Source organism: Manacus candei, unplaced genomic scaffold, assembly GCF_025592945.1.
Source record: "Manacus candei isolate 608988 ecotype Guabito, Panama unplaced genomic scaffold, ASM2559294v1 h1tg000114l, whole genome shotgun sequence".
Lineage (NCBI taxonomy): Eukaryota > Metazoa > Chordata > Aves > Passeriformes > Pipridae > Manacus > Manacus candei.
In genome coordinates, this window is record NW_026138162.1 from 3,427,053 (window position 1) to 3,441,184 (window position 14,132).

At 37.0% G+C, this 14,132-nt stretch overlaps 1 protein-coding gene across 8 annotated transcripts in view; it reads right to left on the bottom strand.

Moving 5' to 3' along the window:
* Positions 1–14,132, bottom strand: part of METTL25 (methyltransferase like 25) — a 44,589-nt gene that overhangs the window by 20,862 nt on the left and 9,595 nt on the right. For all 8 annotated transcript variants that reach the window (XM_051770047.1, XM_051770051.1, XM_051770049.1 and 5 more), the window contains 3 exons: positions 12,616–12,716; positions 6,681–7,313; positions 4,282–4,426 (listed from right to left, as the gene is read on the bottom strand). In XM_051770047.1, coding sequence (XP_051626007.1) covers positions 4,282–4,426; positions 6,681–7,313; positions 12,616–12,716 — 879 coding nt within the window. The remainder of the gene's footprint in view (positions 1–4,281; positions 4,427–6,680; positions 7,314–12,615; positions 12,717–14,132) is intronic.

Genomic DNA, 14,132 nt, shown 5'->3' on the forward strand with positions numbered 1-14,132 from the left:
ACAAAGCAGATAAACTACTTAATTGCCTTTTTCCTTCATGGGAAAGACTAAGTCTTGGCCATATGTGCTGGTTTAAACCATTGGGAGAAATGAACCCAACTCAAGAGAGATTACAAGTCAGAGTTACCTATTTTAAGACACTGGCTATGGAATGTCTGTGAAAATATACCTAGGAAACACATAAATCATCTGTACTTTAATACTCTGAAACAGTAAGCAATCTTTCATATTTCAGTGGAATGGAGTGATATGAAGCCATTCTGTTTGCATAAGGAATCCTTCAGAAAATTCAGTTTCAAAGTTTTTCCTCTGAATCCACCTTACTCAAGGCCTTTTCAGGTTTCACAAATCTGATAAAATTCTGTATGTGAAGTCTGACTACCCTTTGCAACCCTTTTGTTTCCCTCAATTATGTTCACTAGCCTTTAAGGCTTAAAGTTTATCCTGCAAAAGCTTTGCTGACTTCTTCCAGAGTGCATTGTTGAGAAGCTACTCTCCACAGCTTCCAGAGGGCTCTAGAACCCCTGTGCCCAGCAGTGACCTGACTTTAGAAATCCTTACAAAAGCTGGAGTTCATGATTTGCAGTACTCAAGCCAACCTCAAAAAGAGCTATCACTGAAAGTACCTATACAACTACACCTATGTCTTATTTCAAACTCTCAAATACTTATAAATAGTAACTATTCAGATCCTTGTTAATTTCATCAATTGTTACAGTCTAATCACACCCTGTGGTTATTCTCCTGATGCTTACTGTTCTAACCCTAAAAATCATTGAGTAGACTGAAATTTTCCAGAAATCTGCCATAATGGCTCATTATGTAAATGGGTGTATGTAAAAAGTCTCTAATAAATAGTAAAATCCTTACTACTCTGATGTAATTGACTATCCAATGCAGTAACAGGGAAGAAAAACATAAAAGGAATAAATTATGCTAATGGCTATGTATATTTTATCCCTAGAAGAATCTCTATATAAACAGACAATTCTCCTTAGAGAGAGTCAAAGTAAAACTACTTAGAATTTTCCAAGAGCTTATTAACTGAAACTTAGAATTTGGCCACAACCTTGACTTTAAGGGTGCACAGCTCGAGAAAATAAAAAACTTTGAAGGAGGGTAAAAAAATAATATAAATATAAAATAGAGTAATGATATTTTTAAGAGTTTTTAAAACTTTGAAGCCACTAAGTCAAGACAAAATAACTATAAAATGCTTTATAACACAACTTCCCACTGTGTCCTTGCAGGCAAAACCTTGCATACGGGACTGATTTCAAACAAGTGTTTTCCTGTGTTGCAGCAAATTCTGGCCAATCCTCTTTGCTTCTTAGGAAGATCTCCTATCCATCACTGCATCCTAATATTCAAACTAGTCTCTCCATGTAAAGCTTCTACAGGTCTCTGCAATCTCTGATTGATGCCTCAATCATCCAGTAGCTTCCCTGAGCTTAGTGTCAGAGCCCGGGCAAGTGAAGTACTACCTACAGTAGAGACAATATTGGCCCAAGGACCACACAGGCAAACTGGAAATACACAACTGCACGTGACCAGATGGGATGCATTTCAGGATGAGAGAAATGACCGGTGCCACATGAAGACCACACTCTATCACCTTTGACAGGTTATGTCTATCAAGGGAAGTTTCCAATTACAGGAAAAAGGCAAAGACCACACCCACCTTCAATCTGACCTGAATAAACTCAGTAAGTCTCAATAAGCTTATGGAGAAAATTTTCCTGGAAACCATGCCCAGGCCTGTGAAGAACAAGGAGATTGAGAACAGGGGGCAGGAATTTACAAGGGACTGATAAACTACTGCCTTCTGTGATGCAGTGACTGGTTCCATGAAGTAGGGAAAGGCACAGTCATAGTTTACCTTGACTTTAGCAACTCTTTCAGCAAGTGTCTTTACAGAAAAAATGGAAAGATATGACTCAGACAGGTGGACTCTAAAGGAGGCAGAAAACTGGTACTACTCTGAAGCTTGATAGTGAAGCCTGCAGGCTAAGGGATGTGATTATTCCCCCTTTTTAGAACCTGTGAGAGTATCTAGAGTGCTTCTTTGGGCTCTCCAGCCCACCACTATGACTTACGGAAATGAATTTTTCTGTGGCAAGAGGACTAAAGGGCTGCAGAAAAGGTCAAGGAGGGATCTAACTGCTATTTTCGACTACATAAAGGAAAGGGAACAGAAAAGATTAAGCTGGACTTTTCTCGGTGGTGAAAAATGAAAAAGACAATAGATAATGCACAAAAGCTGCAAATTCTGAATAGATATGAGGAAAAGAATTTCACGGTGAGGGCAAACATTGAAATGGATTGCTAAATCACTGCCCTTGGAGGTATACAAAACATGAATGGACAAGGCCCTGAATAACACACTCTACGTTTGCCCTGCCTTGCACCATCATCCAGTCCAGATAACCTCCAGAAGCCACTTGCTAATTAAATGCTATGATTTGGTCCATTCTGGAAGCAGTACCAAAATTCACTTGCATCAGACAGTTGCAAGAGAAATTAGTTTACTGCTTGTACAAGTGAATTGTTGGATCAATATCATCTGATTAGTTACAGAGTCCTCTAGCACCCCCTAGAATGCTTTGTCAGTTTGAAATCCATGCACAGGTAGAGCAGATACATGATATAGTCCGAACTCTTTCTCATTTTTCCTTTGAAGAAATCTTAGATATTGTCAGTCCTTGCACTCTTAGCTCCCCACTGCACATTTATGAACAAGCCACACACTGCATGACTTAGTAGGGGAATACAACAGCATTAAAGATCTTAGAATATGCACCCTCATAGTAACAGTACCAAAAAAAAAAAAAAATCTATTTTTTTCAGCATCACTGGCATGATGTGTTCTTTTCCAAGAAAAAAATACTGTAATTTTCTTTTATTCTGTCCAAATTTTTATCCTTCAAGCTGAGAAAAATCAAACAGCTAGAAATTCCAACATGCAATTTGGCTTCATTTCCATACTGCTATTAAACTGCAGTTTCTCTTATTACCATGCGTGTATATCTGTTTGTTTGAACTTAGAACACCTGATTCTTTGGTGGTGTCTGAGTAATAATAATCTGGTCTGGAAAACATAATCCTACAGCTAGAACAGGAAGCCATGTCCTCTTCGCAATAATAAGAAACAACCAAATGTTTCAGACACTCAGACTCAAACACAAGTACATGGAAAGTTCTTAATTTCTTAAAGCTCTGGTGTAAAAGGAATTGTATGTTTTTTTACTAATTGCATTTCTATGACTTAGGGACTTCAATTGTATTTTCCTTTTGGTTTTGGAGTGAGTTGAAGTATTGTGAAATAACTAATACACTTCAAAAACACTTTAAAATTGTTGCAGAGCAAAACAAAAACAACATGAAAAGATTATTAAAGTAAGCAAGAGCTAGTATATGTCACGATCAGTCTGGAACAGACAGCCTGAGCAGCTAACTGTTAAAGAGCAACAGCTGGGTTTCACCTGCCTTTCTGTCTGTGAAGTTCTCTGAAAGAGCTGAAATAAAATTTGCCAATCCACCCCTTTCTCAGGTTTGCTTGATATAATGATCAGGTTCTAGGACTTTGGCATCTGGTCATTTAGACAGCTCAGCTATGTACCACTTGCTTCAGGAAAGCCAGCTGCTTAAATGTTTATCATTATGCAGAATTTCAGGTAAAAGAACTTCCAACTAAAAATACCAACTTTCTATCAAAAATGAAAAACCTTCACATTCGAAGGAAAATTTGCCTATAGTGTGAATCCCAAAATAATTTTCAGATTGTGTCCCCAAGAAAAACTGTTATGTAGGTACATGACGGTTTAAACTGGCAATGACCCAGATCACAGCACCAAAATTGGTGGTTTTTTGAGTATTACCTTACATTACAAGAACTTAATTCTCCTCATAGTTGTATATGTACAACTCAATATAACAGGATGTTGCATGTAGACACCCAAGGACAGAGTCTGGTACAAAATATTTTGAAAGGAGAGAAACATACTGGACCAAAAAAGCCTCCACATTTATAAGTGAAGCAATGGAATAAACCCAGCTGTATGCATAACCACATAAAAACATTATGCACTAATCTCAGTAAGAATATTAGGAATATTGGCATAACGGAAAAGCTACAGGGCATCCGGGAGTGAATGACCCACATAATATTATTAAAACCAGTTCTAAATAAGCCAATGGAAAGGAAAAAACACAAGGAGGTTTTTAAAAGGTATAATACTCTCAATATGCAAACTTGCAGCCACAAGTTAAGCTCAGATTTACCTTCTTGGTTTTCAAATTGTTCTGACAACAGATGGTAGCAGCAGCCCACACTGCAAACTGCTTTGACTTCAGGTTTGGCAGCAAAAATACGTAGTGTATTTGCAGCCAGATCTCCACATGTATGTAGACCCACCATCACACAGTCCTAGAAAGAAAAATTTAAAAAAAGAGGCAATAATAAAGCATCTCCCTCATCAACTGAAAGAGTATGAATAATAACAAACTCCAAAATCCGAATAATCTGCAAATGGTTAGTGAGCTGTAGGGCAAAAATACACAACTCCACAAAGACTCCTGCTGTTCTATCCTAGAATTTTTCAATATTCATAAAAGGTCTTCAGTGCTAAAAAAACACCGTGAAAACCAACCATGAGACATGAGAGGTTCAAGACTATGAACAACAGCTGCATGGAACATCTACATGTTGACTGGACACAGGCCATTTTCTCGTCTTTCCTAGCTGTCCTGTTCTTGTTATTAGTACCACTGCTACTTCTTTTTCTTACTTAAGATTTACTGCTGTAAATCTGGATGGACATATCAATGGAATTTCTGCACCTTTAAGTTGCTGAAATCAAAACTACTTCCTAAATACAGATGGAAGGTGAAGAGCAGGCTTTGTTATTTCCAAAACTGTAGTACTGGCACAATTTCTCAGTATGCCTGCTCCTATTCAACAAATGGCCATTTTGTTCCAAGGTACAAAGGAAGAACTTCAGCTTCAGATGCTCTGTTCTTCTGTCCATTCTATTTCCTGCTTTCTTTTTTCTGCAATTTCCCTTTTCCTTCCATTTCTCCATCAAAATTTTCCCTCTTCTCACCATTCATAACAAGATATTTCCCTTCTGGCATTATTAGTTGGAATCTGCACAGTAAACATGGTGTTGCTTTGAATTTCATCCATATTTATTAATCACAGAATTACAGAATCATGGAACGGTTAGGGTTGGAAGGGACCTTAAAGATCATGTAGTTTCAACCCCCTGCCATGGGGAGGAACACCTTCCAGTGGATCAGGTTGCTCAAAGCCCCATCTCATCTGGCCTTGAACATTTCCAAGGACGGAGCATCCACAGCTTCTCAAAGTAACCTGTTCCAGTGTCTCGCCACCCTACAGTAAAGAATTTCTTCCTAATACCAAACCTAAACCTACCCTCCCTCATCTTAAGGCCATTCCCCCTTGTCCTATCACTCCATACCCTTGTAAAAATTCCCTCTCCAGTCTTTTTGTAGGCCCCCTTTAGGTATAGGAAGGTGCTATAAGGTCTCCCCAGAGCCTTCTCCAGGTTATCAACATGAAATTAGCCCAGGGTCAGTCACTTGGGATACCTGTCTATCTGATTTTCTCATGCATCTGTATTACATAGTACATACATGTGCAAAACAGTAAAACCTCCCCTTTACTCTTTCACCATAAAGAAAGGCAGTGTTATAGGATTTCTTCTACCTTTTACATCATACATATTACATGCTAAGTGGATACAAATGTAAAGGTGTATGCTTCATCAACAAACCCTGCTGCTCAGGGTGTCTTTTGCATACAGACATGAGCTTGCTCCACACATTCTCAGATACTCAGTAGCATTTATTTGCCCAAGTTACAGGACCATCAGCACAAACCTATGGTCCTGAATCAGAGACGAATTACACCCTGGAATATAGTAGTTTGGTTACTACTGCACATAGGCGTGTTTTTATCATTCCATAAAAGACAGAATGCATCTAACTCAATCAATGTACATTAGTTAGTTCAGGCGTAGGAACTAAACATACAACCACAGAGCTTCCAGACTTGTATCACTGTCTTTCGGCAGCTGAGTTTGGGTTTGTTTGGGTAGACACAAACTCTGCCAGCTAGTAAATTACTAAATTAAATTACTCTGGAAAGTCAAAATAAAAACGCTGTTTACAAACTCTTCATCTTGAGTACTATACGCAATAAATTCTCCTATGCCTTCCTAGTTTGATTGAAATTAGAAAAATCTTTTTCAGTCAGTGATAGCTGACTTAAGAAGTTAGAAAATTCAGGAAAATTGAAACTCCAGTATATATTCCTATACTTGATAAATATAACCCCTTACATAATAGATTTATTTTATCTATAATGACAGTTGTAAAATAATTAAATGTGCTAATATATATGCTGTTAATTTTGACAGTTGATTATTATCTACCTCATAAATTCTAAAAGCTGCTTCAAAATAGTCCCAACACATATATTAAAATAGAAAAACAACCTGTATTTGCTAGACGTACTTCTGCTACCTGGCTGAAAACCATCTTTGTGCTAGAATATTCGTTTACACCCTGTGTACACCCAGTAAACATTATGTACATATGAAAATGGCAATACAGACAATGTACAATCTAAATATAGTAAATATGTATAGTAAAATAACCTCCAGATCTGTTATGATGTCACTGAGTTCTGTTTCTGCAGTGATGCAAGAGGTTAAGGGTAAATAGAGGTTCGATTCACTCGACTTTGTTGCTTTAGTCTTGAGAGATGTCTTTTTTCTTTGCACTTTTTCCTCTTCACAGAGTTCCCCCCAGTTACGATGAGATGAAGAAAAAACTTCTACAGCATCAGCAGGCAGAACATTTAGAATAGCAAGAACCTCTTCAGAAAGTTTGCCCTCATGAGATTTTGTCTGACGCATCAAATCAGCTTCAGTTTCTGTCCTGGTTTCAAATGTACCCATTTCTGTGAAACCACAAGAAGGAACTAAATCTTGCATAATCACTTGGTCCCGACTTTGAAGACTTTTGGCATTATTTAAGAGCTCTTCATTGATCATTTTAGATTTCATTTCACTTTCCACTGGCCTGTCATTTGTCTTTTCCAAACTCTGGGTTTTGAGGTTTGTTCTTCCTCGACTCTGATATGCTCTCCAGTGTTTCTTCAGTTTTCTGTTCCTTTCATGAGCACCATCTGTGTTGGAGTTGGAGGAGTCAATTCCATAAACTTTTAAGTTGTATTGCATGGACAAAAATGAACTCAGGTAGCCTTTTCCAGAACCTATATCAATCACCTAGATAATGGAGGGGGGAAATAAAAAAGAAAAGAAAATTTGCTAGAATTATGAGCAACAAGGCACACTTCATATGCAAAATAATTTCCTAAAAAATTAAGCATGGATTGAATAGCTACATTATCAGTACCATCCTTCCCAATCACTTAGCTCTTTTGCTTTGTTGGTCCACCTCCTGACTTTAAAACACAGAATAAAGTCTTAACTGATTCGCTCTAGAAAAAAGACATTGCAATGCTCACGCAATGTACATCCTGACTCTTCTGAGAAAGATTCTCAGTATATTTTTTGACATAAAGTTTCCTTCTGCTAAAGAAAATAAGCACAAACCACCAGGAACTCCATCTGCCTTTGCTAAACTGGACCAGGATATACAGTCAGCAAATCAACCGCTCACAGTTATTCAGCTTTAGGCACCTAATTCCTATACCAAGGAGCCTACTACCACTAAGTGTACAGGAAAAGAGCATCTTCAGATTCAGTGCCTAATGTAATCACTTCAGATGTCACCTAAAGACAGGTGATATTAATACTCCTTTTTATGTCAGAATGCTTATTTATACTGCTTTCCCACTTTGTGAAAACAATCCATACAGTTTTGTTTAATGTGAAGATGATCTGCAATAAAACAAAGAGGCTCATATGTCACATTTACTTTCCACTGCTATTCTGGAGGAATGAGTGATAGCTGGCAGTTTAGTTTGTCTTATAGTTGATACCATGTGCTAGTACAGTGACTGATCTAACATAGAAAGGAAAACCCCATACAGCATATTACCAGAAACAACAGTAACCTGAGACCTTTCAGTACATCATCACAGTTTTACATAACGTATGTTTTAATTTGTAATAAATACATAACACAATATTTTATAAGAACTGGTAGAATGACATTTCTCTAAGGAAAAAAAATTATAACGTTCACTTCTGTCCAGGTATCTACCAAAAATTATATTGACTAGATACAATGACCTCTTTGTAGATGTTGCTGAAAAGTGATGAAAGTGTTTGATTCTAGAACATCTCTGTCTTGTTCTTGGTCTGTCAGACATTCATAAGAAAGCTTACACTGATATCTCTATGTACAAATTGCAGCATACGCTACATTGATCCATCCCTTCCTAAACCCAGTCAGCACAGGTTTAAGAAGGGCAGGTCCTGTCTGACCAACCTGATCTCCTTTTATGATCAGGTGACCCGCCTGGTGGATGAGGGGAAGGCTGTGGATGTGGTCTGTCTGGACTTCAGCAAAGCCTTTGACACCGTCTCCCATAACATACTCCTGAAAAAGCTGGCAGCCCACGGCTTGGACAGGGGCACTCTGTGCTGGGTTAGGAACTGGCTGGAGGGCCGGGCCCAGAAAATGGTGGGGAATGGTGCTACATCCAGTTGGCAGGTGACCATGCACAGAACAGATTGCCCAGAGAGGTTTTGGAGTCTCTCTCACTGGAAATATTCAAGAGCCGTCTGGACGCAATCCTGTGCAAGGTACTCTAGGATGACCCTGCCTGAACAGCGGTTGGACCAGAACACCCTTTCAAACCTTACTCATTCTGCGATTCTATCATTTAAAAAGGAAAGAAAATTGTCCAGGGAATGATTTTACCTACTCTTTCATGTAAAAGATATTACAGTTATGTGGAATATGGACACCTCCACTTCTTGAAGTTTTTAATTATTTCTGTGAAAAGCAGCATTTGGACACAAGAGACAGACAGGGAATTATTCCTAACTCCTAAGTGTGACCTCTAGTGGTTGTAGATACAAGCTGCAGTTTGGGGAAAGTTTCTTTAGTTGTTTCCAGGTAAAAAGAAAACAGTAATACATTGTTAAATTAGTACTGGGAGAATAGTTTTTAAAGGAAAAGAAAAATTGACTAATAATAAGCAGACAATGATCTTGTACTAAAAAAATAGACTGCATTACATTATTCCCTGCTCTGCCTTCCCTTGATTACACAGGGAAAGGTAATCGGCAATCTGTAGCATATCTGTCAAGCATGAACCTTTAAAATGAAAATTCCATGATATAATAAACTACAAAGGTCTTGTCCACAAGACCTTTGGTACTATGTTTAAACACAGTTTCTGGCACAGTGCAGTCAAGAACTTTGTCTCCAGAAGCATTCCAACATTTCCCAGCACCAAATCACAAATGTAATGGATGCTGATGCAGAATTATATCATCCTTACATTACACATTGCAAGTCTTGTTGCACATGCCGCAGTTTCCAAGGAAAACTTTGACAAATACATTAAAGAAAAGAAATGTGCACTTAAGCAAAGAGGAATCAACACTGGCTTCTTTTCAGAGTTTAATCAAGCATTTCTTTAAAAAATAAAGTTCCACTTGTATGATAGGAACAGTGTTTAAAGGGGGCAGTAAACAACTGGAAAAAACCCCTTTAGTTATTTTGCTTTAATGTTTTAATTCAAATCATGAAACAAGAAGTGATTACAGTGGTATTAAAATTTTGCTTTTATTCTTATTTTACTATTTATTGTACTACACTATAAAATATCAACAGAGAGCAATATCCTCTACCACCCGTGACACATCATGGCTATGGAGGTGAGATGGAGGGCATTTTTCAAGCTGTCAGTGATCTGTAATATCGGAAAGAAACACCCTGAGGACACGTGCTGTTGTAAAATGTGTTTTCATGGCTCCAGATTTTTTAATTAAATGCTGCATATATTTTGTTTTGTGAGAAGGATAGAAAAAAAATCAATAAGGAAAAACTCTCCTAAAACTTTATAATTGCTGTATTCATCTTAAGTTGAAAGGAAACCAAAACAAAAGGATTTGCTTTTTAAAGACTGAGAAGGAAGTTTTTCTTTTTTTCTCAAGGTAACAGGAAAGCTCTTTTCATATATTAGGGATTTGTAACTTTGCACAAATAAATGTTGCTATGGTGTATGACTAAAATGGAAAAAGTTAATATAGAGCAGTAGGTATTTCATATCCAGTGATATACTGAAATATTTTTCATTAAATGTTACAATTTTTTCAAAAAATAATCCTATGTAAAAAGATACTCCAAGCCATCTGATAAAAGTGCATTATGCCTGCATGAAATTGCAGCATATTGACATATTGACATTATACTTAATAATGATTGGTTTGAGATTTTATTAGTAACCAGCTACATTGAAACTCCAGTTAAGTTATTAAGATGGCTTTACTTTTTTACTTTGTGAACACAGGTTTTTCTTTCCTTTCCTTCCTGAATCTCACAGGAACTATTTAAATCTAAATGAAAATGCTATATGAAACACCATCTTAGAGCAAATGCAGAGAACATTTAATATTGCATTATAAGCAAAGTATACTCTCCTACAGCTTTTTCAGCACATGAAAGTCTTCAATACTTGAACAACTAATACTTGCCTGAAACAAAAGGTTGGCAAGTCAAAAAACATGCTTATGATAGAATAAAAGACTTTCACAAATCTGCTGCTACTCTATTTCTGTTCTTTACAGAGCACATCCACTTTAGGAGGGCACCCACACCTGTCACTGCAGCAGGCCCTTAAAGAGCTGCTGGAGAGATTGCCTTCCATTGCTGTAAGCAATCAGAGATGCTCACGCATTGATTATGTCTCATCCAGTAATATTTGGCCTTAATTGCAGCTCTATTTACTTGGTAATTCCAGTTATAAGAAGACTCCCTAAAACTTTGTCTTCGTCAGTCATACCTCACAAAACAGATGGTCGGGACTGAGAATTTTGATCTCTGTTTCCAAGGATGCCACAGGCCTGACCCAAACCTATCAAGAGTACTGTATCATTTACTTATCTAAATTAAACTCAGTCTGAGCCAAATAACCTCCTAACCAAAGTTCAGCTTTAGCAATTCAGAGCTGAATCCAAGTTTTGGGGCCTTCCCTACGGTAGTAGCAACGGCACCTCAGGATGCTACAGGTACATTAATTTTAAACTCAGACATATTTACCTAGGAAAAAAATGCTCAGAGAAAATATACTCAGCATAAAATCTGGGCAGATACCTTATTAATCTTTGGTTTTAAATAAATATAGTTTGTTCTTCACAAATCTTTGTGGAAATTAATACTAGCCTGAAGGAAATTAGTCTCCATTTACACTTACGGTTCCTTGCACAGAAAGCAAGTGCAGCTCAGATGTAGAAAGGAATCAAATGCAGTGTCCAGAGCCATTAGCCATCTCTAGTTTAAAGTAAGGATGAAGATACATTGGCCAGTTACTAGCACTATAGAGACTAAAATGAATAAATGAACTCAGCTTACACAGACAGTGAAAAATTTAGCCTTACCACAACACAGGTTTAAGGTATGGAATCTAACAGAAAGTTTAACACGGCAAAAACGTATAAGAAACCTGTATGCATGTAAACTGAAGAAATGGTATTGGTGTACTTTTGTCTAATAGAATGTGAAATACACTACTCAAAAAAGTCAAGTATTATTGGGTTGCTTGTGTTTTGTCAACAGATCCATAAATAAAACTCTGCACAGTTTTAATGAAACAGCAATGTAGTGCACTGTGCAATCATAATTACATGTTAAAAAAAAAAAGATTAAGTTACAATCAAATTTGAGAAAGGAATCCTGCAATTCTTCACCATCCAAGGAAGAACTTGCCATCTGACGTATGAAATGGCCAGCTTATACAGTAATTGCTGGGTGATAATGGTGTTGGGTGTCCAGTTATCACTGGTGTTCTACGAATCGTATTTCATACATACTCTGCTACACAAATCTCTGCTTAACTTTGTCTCTCTTCCAACTGAAAGGGTCATAACTAAATTCCTAATTGACAGATCTCAATTCATGTTAAATAAAGGTCAACAGTATTAAACAATAGAAAATAATTTAAATCTTGTGCCAGAATAAGATGACCTTTCCAAATCTCTCAAGATACTCTGGTATCTATGTGGCACTCTCGTGTGCTTGACATAAGGTAGCTCTCCTACTGATGCTTACGGAAAATTGCCAGCAATATCATACTGATAAACAAGGCAGTACTTGTCCATAGCAAAAAGCAGTACAGTTTTTTGCTGCTCAACATAGAGAGGATGATCATAATTTCTTAAAATTACTCATGAGTGATTATGAGCCACTTCAAAGGCAGCGCCTTTGGAACTACACATTTGTGAACAAAATTGTCTTTCAGCTTGGCCCTAACGGCTCTTCTTTAGCTACAGTTATGTACAGGAAAAATAAAACCCACCGTGACAGAACATCAAAATGATGTATTTGCATACAATAAGGAGAATAATTTGAAAGGTATGTGGTAACATACAGTAAGAAATCCTTTCATACCTGCTTTATACCACAATAATTCACTATGTTGTCTACCAGCTCTGACATCACCTGCACTTCATGTGATTTCTTATTATTCATAAACTCATCTGCTTTGATACCTGTAACAGATTAAGAAAATAAATACACATTAACACAACCTATAATAACAAAGACTTGTGACCAATCAGGAAGAAAATCCCAGCTAACATATGCCGCAGTGTTTATATTTTCAGGATAGTAATTTTAAATTAAAACCTCACTAAATTACTACAAGATTAAACTTCTGAATTATGGATGAATTAGTAAAATTCTACACACTGTAAAACTCAGGGTTTTTTTAAGATGTAGCATATCTAATACCTGACCAGATATTAGACAATAGCTACTACTATAAAATTGTGCTATTTCTCCCTGTCCCTTAAAAAATATTTATTTTTGTCTCATTTATCACATTTACCTTAACATAAATGAAATATAAGGGCAGGGACAATTAATAATCACACAGTACAGCTTGTTAATGCTGCGGATTTGCTTACAATATCAAGTAGGAGATACCACTAATAAAAGTTATGAGTGATGCTGGGAAAAGTCAAAGGAAGATGAACCTTCCTTTTCTTTATTTAGCCTATGGTTGGGTTATAGAATTGTTATGCCTTTATAGTAGAAAATCACTCATTTCAGTGTTGCTGGAAAACGTGTTAACAAGATGGAGTCAATACTTATCATGGGTTTACTGCTTGTGGACAACACCAAGCACCCACTTGCTAATCTCTACGCCACCCAACTAAAGTAGGAGCTCAGAAGTCACTCCCTTGGAAGAAACCCACACATTTCTCTCAGGGGACTAATGCTACAGTACACTTGGATATAGTTAAATTGATGGAAATTTTTCTGAGTGATGGTAGAAGAAACTGGATCATTACTGATGAGCATGCACATAGAAAACAGGACTTTTCTACATGACTAGGTGGATTAATATACTTTTCCATTCTCTGCTTTTTGCACAGTATGTGTTCATCTGTCCAGAAACTGATCATTAGGCAAAAACTACGTTCATTCCTTGATCAGATCATGCTGGGAACAGAGCCAAGTATGTTACTTTTTTAAAAGAGAGTGGGGAATTGAACTGAGCTCATAAGAAACCCAGTGATTTCTCTATTTTTCCCAAAGCCCACAGGATCTCTCATTTCTTAAACATCTGGGGTTTTTATAATAAACTGTTATGACAGTACTTAAAATCTAATATAGACTCTATGAACTGACAAAAGAAGAAATAGACTAAAAGACTTAAACAAAACAAAAAGCAGAAACAAGTGTTTGTCATTTCACTGAAGACTCTCCTGAACTTTAAAATTGTGAAGACCTACACAGCATCCTAAAAAGCTTTTAATTTGTAAGCATATCAAATTAAAGAAAAACAGACAGGAAAAAAAATAAAAAGAACAAAGGTCTCTCTCTCTGTTTATTTTGAACATTTTTGTGTCTGGACAGGCTCATCAGAAGAAGAAGCAGAATCGGAACAGGAAGAAACAGAC